Source organism: Aplidium turbinatum, chromosome 7 (assembly GCF_918807975.1).
Source record: "Aplidium turbinatum chromosome 7, kaAplTurb1.1, whole genome shotgun sequence".
Classification (NCBI taxonomy): domain Eukaryota; kingdom Metazoa; phylum Chordata; class Ascidiacea; order Aplousobranchia; family Polyclinidae; genus Aplidium; species Aplidium turbinatum.
In genome coordinates, this window is record NC_137478.1 from 6,627,245 (window position 1) to 6,642,922 (window position 15,678).

The window sequence follows — 15,678 nt, forward strand, 5'->3', positions numbered from 1 at the left end:
CTAGCGCAAGGCCTCACCACATTTCATTTTTTTCCTGCGCTGTGATTTAATCAGCAGCAGCAAAAAATATCAAATCTAATTGTTGTCAACTGCTTTACCAACTAGCCTACTGTACGAAGGTGTCTATAAAATTATTTTTCATTTGGGGCGTCAATGGTTAGCACATTTCAAAATGCGGTTATTAATCAATTTTTTGCAGCTTTTATGAAATGAAATGAGATTGCCCTTTGTCTCATTCAGGGGTTTTCAACTTTTTTTTACCGCGACTCCCTCAAAGCAAGTAACATAGCCTTGAGAACATCTATAAAAGCATATTTAATGCGAAATATAACCAAATTTGGTTCACGACGTCATCCAGTCTAAGTTATGTCTCGTTTCGCTGTTCTAATGCAAACTTCTGAAACCAAAAAGGTCTTTTCGCGATGTTATTACGGCTTTTATTACATTTCCTCCAAATATTATTTCCATTTCCTATCAAGCTTGGCTAGCTTATAGGAGAAAAAGAAATGAATATAAGCTACATATTTTGCATTTTTACCGTTGAATATATTGCAAAGTTTTATGGATTTATTGAATTATTGAGTTGAGATGAATAGTGCCGCATTTTTTTACCAAGCTTGTCAATGCGTGAAACTGTTGCTGCAAGAACTTACAAGCAAAACAGCTTACACACTGCAATTTTTCAATGCTATTGGCAACGATACTGACAAATATTTGACATAGTAGGATTCTAAATAACCTTGCTGCTTGCAATTGCCTGGTCGCCTACTGGTTCACAAAGCAATGCCCAAGAACTAGATGAAAAATATCGAATGCTTTTTTATTGTTAAAGCCTTTTTCATTTTCAACGTCTCAAAGCTTAAACAACAGTATAACCCCAGTTTGAGAAACGGTTGATTGCAAAAAAACACAGTTTTTAATCTTCTGGCAAAAGAATTTTAAACGATACATTGGATTTTCAGGCGTCTCGTGACTCTTCGAAAAACCGCGTGGGGATCGCGATCTCCAGGTTGAAAACCCCTGGCTAATTAAATAAGAAAAATTACATACAGTGTTAACATAGTCTAAAATTATCCTTGCAGAAATCTTGAAAACATGACGTATGCTCTTCCAGGTTGAAACGATGGGACTTCGTGTCCAGCGTTCCGCACGGTAGCGTATGTGAGCTGATCATAAATCTCCATGTAACCTCCGACCTGCAATGTTTATGTTGTGAGAATGACGATTTTATGCGTTTCCCACAATTCTGTCGTCATGGTTCTTCAAAGGGTTACTAACCTATACAGTATTTGATGATATTGATAAAGATATTTTTCATAAAAACATTCAAATATAAATTGCTGTCAGTAAAGCTCGAAACCGAAGTTAAACTATGGTAGGCTACGTAGCCTATAGACTATAAACTACACTTTACAGTATCATGGGAGTAAGCTAATTTTTTACTTCAAACATTTTCACATAGTCTACCTAAACATCACAAAAGGCTACAGAATGGCGTGGAAAATGTGTAGCCTAACCACCTACCAACCACTTTTAGCTTGCACATCTCTTAAATGCTTGTAAGCCTAAATGCGATGATATAAATACCGTGTGGCGATTTTCCGTTTGTGGTGCGTGAAAAGCCACAAAATAGTAGCCTACTTTCGCCAAAGTGCTCTAACTGCAAGCAGTGAACTATGCTTAAATGCAACAGCAAAGTACTTCCGGTAAAGTGCTCAATCGGCGTAAGCCGAGAGCGTTCATAACTGCAGACAGTGATCATAATGAAATAAGAGAATTAAAGATTTAGTTAGAGCTACCTGATTGTTCAAATCCATCCATGGAACCCAAGGAGCTTTCAAGTGGAGACCGAGTTTATTTATCCAACGGCGAGTACCTAGCAAGCAATGACATTTTTAGCGACATATTAATAGATCGTATGATCGGCTGCTTTTGAAGTAGCGTCGTTAATTCCAACAACCTTCATAAAAGTACGCAAACAAATGAGAACTAACCGCTTGCATTGATGCTGCTTTGCAAAAAAAACTTGCAAAACAGTGGTTCGTTCTGGTTGAATCTCTTTTTTTGCTGCCTTCTCACCTCCTCTTTTAGCTTTTGCGTTAGTCTTGAAGGACTTCCAAAATATCTTCGTTGTTCCAATGTAGCAGTAGCCTACTTACTACTCCCTATAACACAGGGGTTCTTAACCTTTTTTGTCTCGTTTACCCCTTACCAAATAAAAAAAGTAAAATTTACCCCCATCGTTTTGGTGGCCCCTTGTAATGTCATCGTGTCCAGTCAACCATGCGAAGAAATGCAAAACATCCTTTTTTGTCTGGATTTACTTTGGCAAATATCAAAAACAAGCTGTCTTTTGCCGAAGACACGATTGTTCTTGACGGGGTCCTGTGAAAAATAATGTCTACTCAAATGACTTTTGTGCTTGCTTTCCAAGAACAATTTTGGAGATTCTTGGAACAGTCGTTGAAAGAGCTGCTCGCATGTCGTCTTCGGGAACTAAGCGAGATCGATGTTTTGTTTTAATAGTCAACAACGAAGAGAACCCTGCTTCGCACAGCTAAGTAGTTGGAAAAGGTATAATAACTTCAAATGCACGCTTAGTCAGCGTAGGAAACTCTTCAACTAATCCACACCATAACTTGGAAAAGTCACGATTGCACGATAAGAATTTGGAACAAAGCGTTGTTAAACATTGAAGATCAATCAATTCATCTTTGCAAAGATCATCGTCAGTAATACTTTCTAACTTGGCTTCAAAGGGAGGAGTTATCCAAAGAGCAGTACCGGTACTGTTAAAACTTTCACCTTCGAAGTAACCGTCAAAGTTCTTTTTTAAGGCGGCAAGATGCTGGCATATTTCGACTTCGAGGTCAGAAATCTCGTTGCTACTTCTACTGACTTTCCAATCATCAAATGTTGGAAAATTTGCGTAAATATGAGTCGCAAAATTTCCTTTTTGAACTCTTCTACTCTACAGATCTAATTTTGTCTGAAAGCCCTGAATTTTATCAAGTACATCTATAATGGTAACACTTTTCCTTGCATTTGCATATTAAGCTGGTTCAAACTTGAAAAAATGTCTGTCAAGTAAGCCAATGCACCAATAAATTTGTTGTCGCCAAAGTGCTTACTCAACGGAGATTTGCGTTCTCGAAGAAAAGTCTCGATTTCACCATGTAGCCTAGTTCGAAAACTCGAGACAAAACAAGACCCCTATAGAAAGCCACCGAACTTTGGTGTGATAAAGGAGAACAGAGTGTTCTGATCCCATTTGATCACAAACCACTTTGAAAAGACTCAGTGGTTACGCGTCGGGCTCAAGATCACGCGGCGCTGGTTCGACTCTCGGGGTGTGCGCTTGAGCAACGCATTTCAGGACTGCTCTCCATTCAGCGGCACCTAGTGAATGGAATAATTTCTCGGCAACAACACTTCAACAATCGGAAAACTTCACTCTGCCAATCTCGGTAACCGGCCCTGCGTCAAGAGCCTCTACAAGTATGCGAACAAGTACCAGGAATAACCTATCAAGGCTTTGTCAGTCCGAGGATAAAGATTCAAAAACCAACCAAACCAAACCAAGAGCATGTGCCCTGATAAAATTCACACATTCAACCACATGCTTCAATACTGCTTTCAAATATTCTGGAAGGGTTTTAGGCCTACAAGTACATGCCAGTGCATGTCGATGAAGGGCACAGTGAGTATAGAAATGATGTTCGGTGCGCGTTTGTTCCACCAGAATTGTAAAGCCAGACTTAGCACCGAGCATAGAAGGGGCACCTTCTGTGCAAAGTAAACTCACACGATTCCAGGATATATTATTTTGTTGAAAGAAATTGTCCATTTTTTCCAGTATCCATTTTTTCCAAAAATGTAGCACACATAGGCTATACGCTGCTGAAATGAAACTGGTAGTCTACTTGCGTGGAGATAAAAGAGAAAGACGAAAACTTACATTTAGCATAAATTTGAATCAAAATTGAGTGCAACACTACCAATTTTTTAATAACTGAAAAAATGAAGTTTACTTTAATTTATTATTCAGTAAATTTACCCCCTCGGTAGGTGAAATTTACCCCCAGGGGATAAATTTACCCCCGGTTAAGAACCCCTGTATAACAGAGACGCGCGCACAGCCGTGTAAACTTGCGGTAATATTTATTGCTCGGTGCTTTACGATACGGTACAGCAACGCATTTTGCATTTATTGCAGCCTACAGCAAAGTAAACAATAGCTTCTCAGCTGAATGTTTGATGCTGTCTTCATGCGTGCTGTTCCAGTCAGCGTAGAGGCATCGTATTCCTATAACTTATTGAGAGACGGAGAAAATCCTCTTCATTCAAAAGTAGCCTAGGCATCATTACAAGAAATTCATGGATTAGGTTTACAGTAGTGTAGACCTTATTTCAGTCAATGCTTTTCTGCAGCGCGCTTTAAGTTGATGTACTTTCATTGCTCATCTCCCCAATTTCTCTGTGACTAGGGGAAGTTTGGGACCAATGGAACGGTTTTGTTAATAGGCCACCATGCCTACAAATTAACTTAAAAATTTCTAATTTTTTTTTCTTCATTGTTGTGGGACTAACGTACCTCCACAACTAAAATTAATTTTCAATTTTTTTTTTGCTAGCATAGGCTATTGCATAAAAATTAAAAAGAGTTGTCAATTGTTCCAAAAATCCCATCCATGTGTCACCAATAAAACACCCAATGGAACCCCTGGAAGAGTACGGTATATAAACACAGTTGTAAAACACGCAATCTGACATTTTAAATTTTTGCATCATTTGCAAAACCTGTTTAGCGAATAAAACACAACAAGAAAGCGACATACCAAGTCTTATTTTTGAGTCTTTCAAATAAAAATAAATACAAAATAGATAAATAAATAAAATGCAAAAAGAAATAAACAAACGCATAATGCAGACTTAGGCTCATTGTATTTGAGAAAACATCAGTTATAGTTAGCTACAGTTGTTGTTTAGAAAACATACCTTTTTTGATTTATTTGGCTTATAAGTAAGCATATAGCCTAGGCCTAACCTAAAAGACGAGGGTCCACTAAAACGCTTTGGAATAGTCTGTTTGATTGTTCCCATGTAGTCAATAAATAAACAACGACTTTTTAACTTGTGTAAGCTCAGCTTCGTTAGACTAAACCTATATTCACCTTCACAAGGTGAATACTTTTAATTGTCAATGCGCCACAGCTTACGAGTAATGGTTTACTCGGACTGAAGAAAATTCCTCCAATACGAAGAGCAAAAAAGCTTGTTTCCACCTATGAAATCACACAAATGCCATTCACTGTCAAAAAAGAAAGCAATCTCCACTATTTTGGTTTTGATTTGAAATAGTTATAGAATTGGTGTTTTCCAATTGAAAAAAGTCTTTACATTTTATAGGAAACTAAATAATCCGATGTTCCATTGGTCCCGCTGTATCCATTGGTCCCACATCACCCCTATTCTCTATGTTAGTAACTCAATTCCATATATTTTTGCTACCGGTACCTAAGGAATTACTAGGATTTCTCATACTCACCAGTTGCACAAACGACTGTGTCAACATCACCAGAGTAGATGAGAATCTTCAAACCTTTTCCAAACAAGATGTTCGAATAAAATGGCAAAATGGAAGATGATACGTCACTTTGTGAGTAATTCAAGTTGATATTGTCGCTGCAATCCACCCATTTTGTTGGTTCAGCATGAATGGCTTTCTGAAAGACACAAATTATCATTCCTACGCTAGAAACAGGTCCCAACAACAAAGTTTTATATATTTAATAGCGTGCTTATATAGGCCTACAACCCTCCTAAACAGAACTGGAGAATTGCTTTTTTGACAAATGGAAATTACTATAAAGTTAGGCCCAGGGCCGTGTGAGCACCATCTTGGGCACTCCCGCGAAATCCATTAGTGGGCCCCTATGCTTAGCGATTGCTCTTAAAAATGGGATCAGAAAGCGTTTAGGGCCACAAACTTTTTCAATGTAGGGAAAAATATAGGCTAGCCTACATTCATCATTTTAGTAAAGAGAAAACAACTTTTAAGATTTTACAGTAAATAATAGTTAATAGGCTATGCTGACAATGCAGAAGGGGATCTAGAAAAAGGTTGGATAAGAACCAGAGTTTTGGCAAAGTAAAATGTATAGCCTAACATAAATGAACAATGCAATGCAAAACTTAATGTCCAAATAGGCCTAAATGAAATGGAAAGGGGGTGTGAAGAGCCTGCCTTTGACAATAACATTATAATCTTGTTTTGGTTACTTTTAAGGTATTTTTAGGAGCAATATTTTTTTGTCAAGATGCACACTTTGTATGTAATCAAATCAAAATTGGATTGGTGTAGACTGTAGAAGTTTTGTTCAAAATTTAAGTTAGCCTACAATTTCAATTTTTTTTATTCACAACCACAGAAGGATTTCAACAATTTATTTCTTGAAAGTTTGTAGCCTATAGCCTAGTGCAGTGGTTCTTAATCGGGGGGGCGCGCCCCCCCCCCAGGGGGGCGTGAAGCATATCTCAGGGGGGCGCGAGCTCTGCAACAATTTCAATTTTTTTTAATTAATTTAATGTCCTAGGACCTATGCTGTTCGTCATATTTTGTATTTTATTTTATTTTATATTGTAATTCAGTAATTCTTGCTTTATTAGTTAGACCAGAACTTTGCAAATTTATTTTGCGCTGAACTCCTTCAGATATAGGCCTATCAAATTTTCTCGACGCTGCTTCATTTTTACTTTTTTGTTCAAATTGCTTTTTTACAGTTTTATTTACTTAATGCTCGATCACCTTACTTAATATTACCGGTACTAACGGCCTGTTTTATTTACTTAATGCTAGATTGCTTTTTTACACTTTTATTTAATGCTCGGTCACCTTATCAGGTCACATGAGTGCTTAGCTCAGTGGCCTATCCCAGCCTTCGAATTCTAATAATGTTTGGATCCACGTATCTTCGGGAAGCTGCATTTTCTGCTCTCGTTGCTATCAAGACCAAGTACAGAAACAGGCTGAGAGTTGAAGGAGACTTACATTGTTCACTCTCTGTAGTTAAACCTCGCATTAAAAATCTAGTCGCTAAGAAGCAGTGTCAAGTATTTCACTGATGTGTAACAATAAACAGACAAAAATGCATTTTCTTTAGTATGATACTTATTTAAAATCTAGGGGGGCACGAGGCACATGAACATTATTGAAGGGGGGCTTGATAGAAAAAAGGTTAAGAACCACTGGCCTAGTGTGTTGAAGCCTTTCAGCAGGCTACAACTTACAAAATTTTACCTAAGGTGTCCCCATCTTTACAGATAACATTTTTACTTCATAACTTATCTCGATTCACATTGAAATTTATCAATTTAATAATTATTATTTAACTAGGTTATTTGAGGGAGCAGTGTATAGGCCTACTCCGAAATATTGCATCATTTTGTTAGTTTTTTTTAGACACAAAACAATTTTCACTCCCTTATTCTCCAACTATGCTTGCTCAATATCACCGAGATAAACGAAATGTGGTTGAGCGAGCAAAAGTTTTTGCAAAAATGGGGGGAAAATGTTATATTACAAGCCAAAAAACGCTGCACAAACTAAATATGAGTGGGCCCCTAGTTACAGATAGGTCCCCAGTCGGGGGTTTGGAAAACAGTAAATACGGCCTTGTATGATTTAATTAGCTATTGAATATCGAGCTTCTGTAGTGCTTTTTTATTTTTTATGCAGTCAAAAAACATTAGACAGATTAGAATGAGTAGGCCCCTAATCAGCCGAGGGGTACGGGGGGCGGTTTACACGGCCCTTTAGGCCTATAACGCCAATATGTAAGCGTATCGTCATCTCTCAACAGCAGTGTAGGCCAACAAACGATGAAGTCTGTGTCACAAATAATAAGGTCAGATAGTGGTTCCTGCCACATGAGTAAAATTAATTACAAATGTACTTGGACCTTTCGTTGCAACCTCAATGAGCGGCAAATGCATTTCCATCATTATCTTTACATTTCACAAAGCCGTGACAATGCAACTCTTATGTGCTTAGTGAAGGCTGCTGCCAGTGTTTGTTTTTAGGTTACAACTTATTGTACCAATTCAATGTTTACTCGTACATTATGCGCATGGCGGTGTCTGTGACGACTTAGCAGGCGACTTGTGATAAAGTTGTTTTGTTAGCTTAATTAGTTCAATTCAATTCAATTCAATTTATTTTTCTTTGTCAGAATGCAAAAGAAATGATATTGAGAAAAAGAAATACAGTAACAAAACTAACAAAAGGAAAAGGTGGCAAAACCTTAATGGTTTAAGACGTGCGTGAAAGGATCTAATATTGCGGTATATGCATCAATAAATATAGTCAAGCACGGCCACCAAACCTGATACTTTAAACTAAGTTGATGAATTAGTTAAGAATCAGTCGCCTTAGTTATTGTGTCGCAACTCGCAACAACGTAGTAGGCTAATGCTATGATTTCAACCCTGCTATTTTTTTTAAAGTAGAGAGAAATAAAATAGTCCTTTTAACTAAAAACCGATAGATTAAGCTACGTTACTACTACCACAGGCCATTTAATAATAACTTAACTACTCCAGACGAGAATACTACTGTAGGCCTATATACATTATAGGCTACCGTGGCAAAAAAATCATCTAAAAATGTCTTTGCAATAAAATTCAAGCTTATACACTGCAGTAAATACTAACCTGTACAGCAGGATCATTCAAATAATCCTGCGCGTAATTGTCTTGACAAGGGTAGTACGGGGATCTCAAATGTTGCTTGTTTTTCAAAATACCTTTAGCATAACCAGACCTTTCTAGTTTTGAATTGGCCAGAAAATTCAGAAGTGCTCTGGAGTTGCTATGGCTGTACCTTCGTTCATTAAGGCAAACGTCAGAATAAATGCTGTAAGGATTAATTGGTCCCATTTCATTTGTTGCTGCTTCTTGATGAACCTCACATTTGGCGGGGTCTAGATGTCGGTTGGGTGGAGGGTCATAGAATGTGAGATTGCAATATTCAACAATCGATCTGTACGTACTGTTTGATATTAGTTCATGAGAAAAAATATAATCATATGTAGCTCCGAAGTCGATGGTTCCTATTGTTAAAGGATTACCTGAAATATAGAATATACTTCACAGGTGGTAATATAATTCATTTTAATTTTAGTTTTGAATTTTTTATATTTAAAAGGAAATAAAACAACAAAAGAAAAACGTGGCAAAACGATGATACTGTAGTTTAAGATGTGCATACGATGAATATCAAAGCCTTACACAGTTCAGTTCAGTTTGTTTTTATTTCTGACCATCACAACGAAAAAACAATATATGACAAACATAACAGAGGTGTAGAAAAAGGTAGAAGCGACAAAACGCGGACGTTATAGCGTGCATGATACCAAAGCAGGACAATCAGTTTGAAATAAGGCACGGTCCCAACACCTTAATAAACTTTTTATTTTATAGATTTAGAAGAAAAAAAAGAGAAAAAGGCTAATAATCTTTTTTTTTTTAACAATTTATAAGTAAAAAAAAAAATATGTAAAAGGAAAAACAAAAAGACAGTTGCTATGTTGATCGACCTTGGTGGGTTATCAAAAGTGTTGATGGTTTTAAGGGGAACACTCTTGATGCGTTAGCTCATCACGTAAAGCAAGGTATAGGCAAAGAAAACCCCTACACAAAATGAATTAGTTAAAATAACCGGTTGTTTACTCATACGCTAAGTAGGCTAGATGAACTGAAGAGCGCTGATTGGTATTACGGCGAGACTGAACTTAACAATATCACAAGTAGGCCTACAAACTAAAACACACACATAGTCTACATTGAAACTAACAGTTGAATTACAGTAGATTGTCAGCGCATGTTAAAATATTTCAAAAAAATCTGGTTAAAATAACAAACAACCTATGCCGCAAAAGTGCACAGACCAGTCTACAATTTTTCTATGATTCGATATACGATACAAAAGGCATATCAGAAACTAACCTATCATAAGTCCTTTCAGATTAATTTCACTGAAACTAACCTATCATAAGTCCTTTCAGATTAATTTCACTGAAACTAACCTATCATAAGTCCTTTCAGATTAATTGCATCATTTGATGGACCTTTGTTGTGTTCAATAATTTTTGCAGCTAAATTTGGAATGTAATGTCCAGCATAGGATTCCCCAGTCATCCAAAAATCGTGTGATTGCAGATGGGGAAACCTGTAAAAGTGATATTCACTCTTCACTTAAATCCATTTGAAGATGCTTCAAACACTGTATGCAAAGTAAATGTGACTAATTATATTTATGCGGCAACTTCATCTTAAAACTAATAACCGTAGAGGCCAATGAAATTGTCTTTTTTAACGTTCTTTGCTAGTTCCAGCATGGAGGAAGGCTTCCACCACGTTAAAGTTAGTGACAGTGGCCTGGGTGAAATATCATTACAGTTACATTACATTACAGTTACATTACATTACATTCGTTGTGTTCTTTCATCATAAAAACTACACAGGCCAAGACCTTCGTTTCAGGAGTGATGAAATGATGAGTTGATGATATGATCTGTAATCTATTTTTTCAAACAAAGCTCATAGATAGCAGAGAGTAGGCTACCACTGTTTGTGGATAAACTAATCGTCCATGCGCAGGTGCTGGAGTCGTGCTGCCGTATTCCTTTGCACTGCGGTGGGTAAATCTAGGAACTGATTTCAAACTGTGTATTGTGACAACAGAAGTAACATGAAAAGTAAGTGGCTCCTCAAGTCCCATACCAAACGTGCTATTTGGAAATGAAAAGCGTCGACATTTAATCGGATAACAAGTCACGTAACTACAAGAGGAAGTGGGAGATTGGGATATTGGATAACTAATTGAGATGTTGTGGTTTTAGGTTTTAGGATTAGGTTTTGGGGGTTAAGTTTTTTAGATTAAGATTTTAGGGATTGAAATTTTGATGATTGAGATTGGATTTTTGTTAATAGGAATATTACAAATTAATTCAAGTTTTGAAAAATTAATGAATGAAGATTTCGAACCATTGGAGGTCTGAAGGACATCCTGCAAGTCTTCTAATTGTCCAAATTCAAATGGACTATCCCAAATCTCCCTGTCGTTCCGTTGTTGCTCAATGACCCATTTTTTAACAAACTGTAGCTTGATTTGTTCGATTTACCGTCGGAGTAACCTACCGTTTGCAGTAACAGCGAATTTTAAGGATAGGCTGAGGCATGGCCACCTAAAGATACGGCCTGATTTGTCACATTTTGCAGAAATTTCCAGGTTTTTCTAACTTTGGGCAAACGTTTAAATAAATTTTTCTAAAAATTAGATTTTTGCGCTTTCTATATTCTTTTACCCAGATGACACAATAGGTTTTAACATCCTCACATGTTGAAAAACAAAGAAAATTTGATTTCGAAGATTTTAGTCAGACTGTTAATTTTCAATAACAGTCTGATTTTGCGTTTTTCAACTTACTTTTTCTCATTTGCTACTGCTTCCCCAAGGCAACAAAAAAGTTTTTTGTCATTAGGAAACCGCAAAAAGTAAAAACATCTCCAGAAATGTCAGTCAAGCACTAGCAGTAGCCGTAATCAAAATCTGCAAAATGTGACAAATCAGGTCGCATCTCCAGGTGGCCATGGCTGAGGAAATCTTCCGTTAAATTAGTCGAGTGGTTTCTTTACGTACTTTCATTAGTCTACCTAAAAAAATCATGCTAAATGATCGGGAAAGTTTCTGATTTATGTAACCTGTATAACCTAATTTTTACACTGCTTTCTTACATTTCAAAAAACTTCAACAAAAATTTCAACGAATCGCTTGCTGTTCTTTCATCATTGTATTGAAACTTTTCGTTTGTTTTTGAAAACCCAACACCAGCAGGAGCTTCAAGGAAAATCATATTTGCAATCTTGTTCCAGCTATATTCATTGATGCCCAATGTCATGTTGGGTTTCACATAAAATGGACCCAACTCTCCAAGGAAACCTCCTAATGATGAACATCCGGGACCTCCATTGAGCCACAAAACCAATGGGTCATTGGAAGGATCAGATTGAGATTCAACAAACCAATAAAACAAGCGAGTGTCATTTTCAAGATCAACATTGATATATCCAGAATATTGCTTGAAGTTTATTGGAGTATCAAGACCTGGCAAGTTGGTGATAACTTCGCTGAAAACATGGTTTTGTGCGAAAATAGCAGCCAGAACAAAGAAAGCTATATTGAATTTATACATTGGCTACTGCTGCTCAAGACCTGCAAAACAATAATTTAAACCTAATAAAGTTTTTGCTACAAGAAAGTCTAATTAAAAAAACAAAATTTCCCGTGACATATCTTTTTGTTGACTTTTTTCTTTTAATGGAGTGGTTTCTCATATCAGAGTAGGTCTAAAGTTATTTAGAGTTATCTGCAAACATTTTTCTTTGCATGTTTAAAATTGTTACTATCAGTCCAAACACTTGAAATGTAGTCTATCTCTCTGGTGGGTCTGCTTTGCCTTACTGCATGCTGTCACAATAAGCACACAAATCAGTCAGGATTATTATCATTGATTATATCAGTGCTGAATTATATCATTATTAGCCTATCACTTGCTCTTCGTGATGAGCTAAATGCCTAAAGTTGTATTTCCATTATGATCATCAATACTCTTGCCGAAGTAGGTTGCCATGGCCTACTGACAAAAACCGTGCGCGGACATTTTGCCGAAAGACATTTTGCCGGAACCCATTTTGCCGAAAGACATTTTGCCGAAAGGACATTATGCCGAAGGACATTTTGCCGAATGGACAAATTGCCGAAAGGACTAATTGCCGAACGGACTAATTGCCGAAAGGACTAATGCCGAATGGACAAATTGCCGAAACAATTTGGAAAAAAATTACTTTGAAGTGACACAAAGTCTCGTTACTATGCAAGCAGTGCTTTTGAATTAGAATTACTTTGCTACAGTTGTTTGCCTAAAAATTACTTTGAAGCAACACCAAGTCTCGTTACTATGCAAGCAGTGCCTTTGAACTGGTAATTATTTTGAAGTGACACCAAGTCGCAAGTCTCATTGCTATGCAAGCAGTGCCTTTGAACTGGTAATTATTTTGAAGTGACACCAAGTCTCGTTACCATGCAAGCAGTGGCTTTGAAGTAGTAGGCTAATTACTTTGCTACTGTTGTTTGCCTAAAAATTGCTTTATATGCAGTCTCCACAGTTTTGGAAATCAGTATTAGTTTAAGTGACACCAAGTCTCATCTATAAGTATAGGCTATGCAGTCTCCACAGGTTTTGGAGATCAGTATTAGACGTTTGCTTATATAACACTTCTGTCGGATACTTACGCGCTGTCGCACATAATTTGTGAGTGAAATCTGTTTGTGAATGACATTTATGTGTTATTAAGTTATGATGATACATTATAATGCATTTGTATAATTTCGGCAATTTGTCCATTCGGCATTTAGTCCTTTCGGCAATTAGTCCTTTCGGCAAAATGAGTTTCGGCAAAATGAGTTTCGGCAAAATGTCGATTCGGCAAAATGTCTTTCGGCAAAATGGGTTTCGGCAAAATGGGTTTCGGCAAAATGTCTTTCGGAAAAATGTCTTTCCGCAAAATGTCCGGGTACCGACAAAACAACGGTGTATGGCTTTTTATTTATTCGGTCAACTTGTTTCCATTGTTTTGCTTTAACCATTTGGATGATTTTGTGAAGTATGAACCTGAATTCTTTTGCTTGTATATTATTTCGGTCTAGCGCGTCTCAAGGTTTGAGCTGTGCCGCGTACTTTTCTAAAACCATAGCGATCTGTATAGGCTACTTAGAACTCTACTATCGTTATGCCAAGTTTAGCTTTCGCTTGGTGCAGCGCCTATTGTCAGGGACGTAGCCACGGGGTCAGGGCTTAGGGGAGCAATCCCCCCCCCCCAAAAAAAAACGTTTATCTTGCCTTTCCCAAAAAATATGTTTAATACTATTAGCCTACAACGTTTTATGACATTGTATTACATGTTGAATGACGTTTCATAAATGTATTGCTGCATTCAGTAGCTATATTTTAAAATAAATTCTTTATCTCAAACATTAAAATATTTCCCCTCCAACAATTTTTTGCCCCGGTAAAAATTTCTTTCTAGCTACCTCACTGTCTGTTGTTAAAACTAAAATGTTGTTGATCTGAACTTAAAAATTTCCATAGTATTTTTTATCAGAATCCTCTGTGATTTTTCTATTATTTCATACCTGACACTACCAGGAGGAAACGCTTAGTCATAATGCAAAGTCTAGAAAATACTATCACAATACAGTCCCGGGCGTGGTTAAATATTGTCAATCTGGTCTCAGGGTTGCCAAGTAGCCTACTTTCGGAAAACCTTGACGACAATTGTAATGTTTTTGAAATTCGTAAAATCTGTTTCTCGTGACGGATTTAGGCTATTGTTATCAGGAAAACACATACGGTATTGAGAAAAGAAGACATATGGCTAGAGAATGCAGAAAAATATGAAAAAAACTAGAAAAGAGTCATAAATTGTTTGAATGGCATAAGGTAGCGTGACTTTTTATTGAAGTATAGGCCTACAAAGTTAACAAACATTGAAAAGCTTGTTTGGTTGGTTGATTTGAATCTTATCCTCGGACTCACAAAGCCTTTGATAGGTTATTCTTGGCAGTTTCACATACGTGTAGTAGGTTAGAAGTTTTAAACTACCAGCGTAAAGTCGGTAACCGAGATTGCTGGAGTGAAGTTTTCTCTTACTGTGGTTACAGTGTTATTGTTTGTAAATTGTGCCATCCACTTGATGCCGCTGAATGGAGAGCAGTCCTGAAATCCGTCTTGAGACGTGGCAGAGTAGTTAAGAACGGCATACTGGACACTGTTATAGTACAATCTCGAAGGAGGTTCGATTCCCACTCAATTCGGAGACGTCCACAATTCACATTTAAGTTGAAAGTTCGACTCTCATTGAAGACACATGGATATGCACCACTGATGATCTCAAATAAGGGTGAAACCCGAGTATGGTGTCTTTCGTTTTTGTTTAATCGGGGACCAGATAATGTAAGGAAGCAGTAAAATACAATTCAAATTTTTACGGCTGTGAATAAATAATCTACGTCCTCGTAGGCCTACATCCTGGTAAGTTTACCAAATCCAGTAAAGTTTCCATAACCTGCCATTGCTTGAGTCGATAATTGTCCAACGTTGTCAAACATACTCAACTCACAGTAATGAAAAGTTTCTGCAGACTCTTAACCTCAGTTTTGGCTTCTCGGTGTTATGGGAATTGCTAATCATAAATAATTGTAGGATCCATGTGAGAGGATTCAACCAAACGTATAAAAATCAATAAAAAATCAACCAGGTTTGGTAACTACAAAAATTTATTGGTAGAGCTTTCGCCGCCGTAAAGGCGGCTTCATCAGTACTCTATAAAAGCACAAATAAAAAGTATTAAAAAAGAATATGTAAAAAATTATAAAGTACAAGGTAACACTTCAAAAGGTAACGTTTGAAGTGTTACCTTGTACTTTATAATTTTTTACATATATTATTCTTTTTTAATGCTTTTGATTTTTTATTGATACTCTACTCAGTTATCGCCTTCATGTGATATCCTAAAAAAAGCTGAAGGAAGACAAATAGGAAATTGGAACTGATTTCC

General features: G+C 36.9%; 1 protein-coding gene across 1 annotated transcript; it reads right to left on the reverse strand.

Moving 5' to 3' along the window:
• Positions 1-806: 806 nt before the first annotated feature.
• LOC145774516 (uncharacterized) lies at positions 807-12,270 on the reverse strand. The gene is made up of 6 exons (XM_082585772.1): positions 11,797-12,270; positions 10,086-10,228; positions 8,713-9,128; positions 5,549-5,726; positions 1,800-1,876; positions 807-1,196 (listed from the first exon to the last, which is right to left on the reverse strand). Exons 1-6 carry the CDS (start codon positions 12,252-12,254, stop codon positions 1,071-1,073), a joined length of 1,398 nt encoding a protein of 465 aa, XP_082441898.1. The 5' UTR covers positions 12,255-12,270; the 3' UTR covers positions 807-1,070.
• Positions 12,271-15,678: the final 3,408 nt, after the last annotated feature.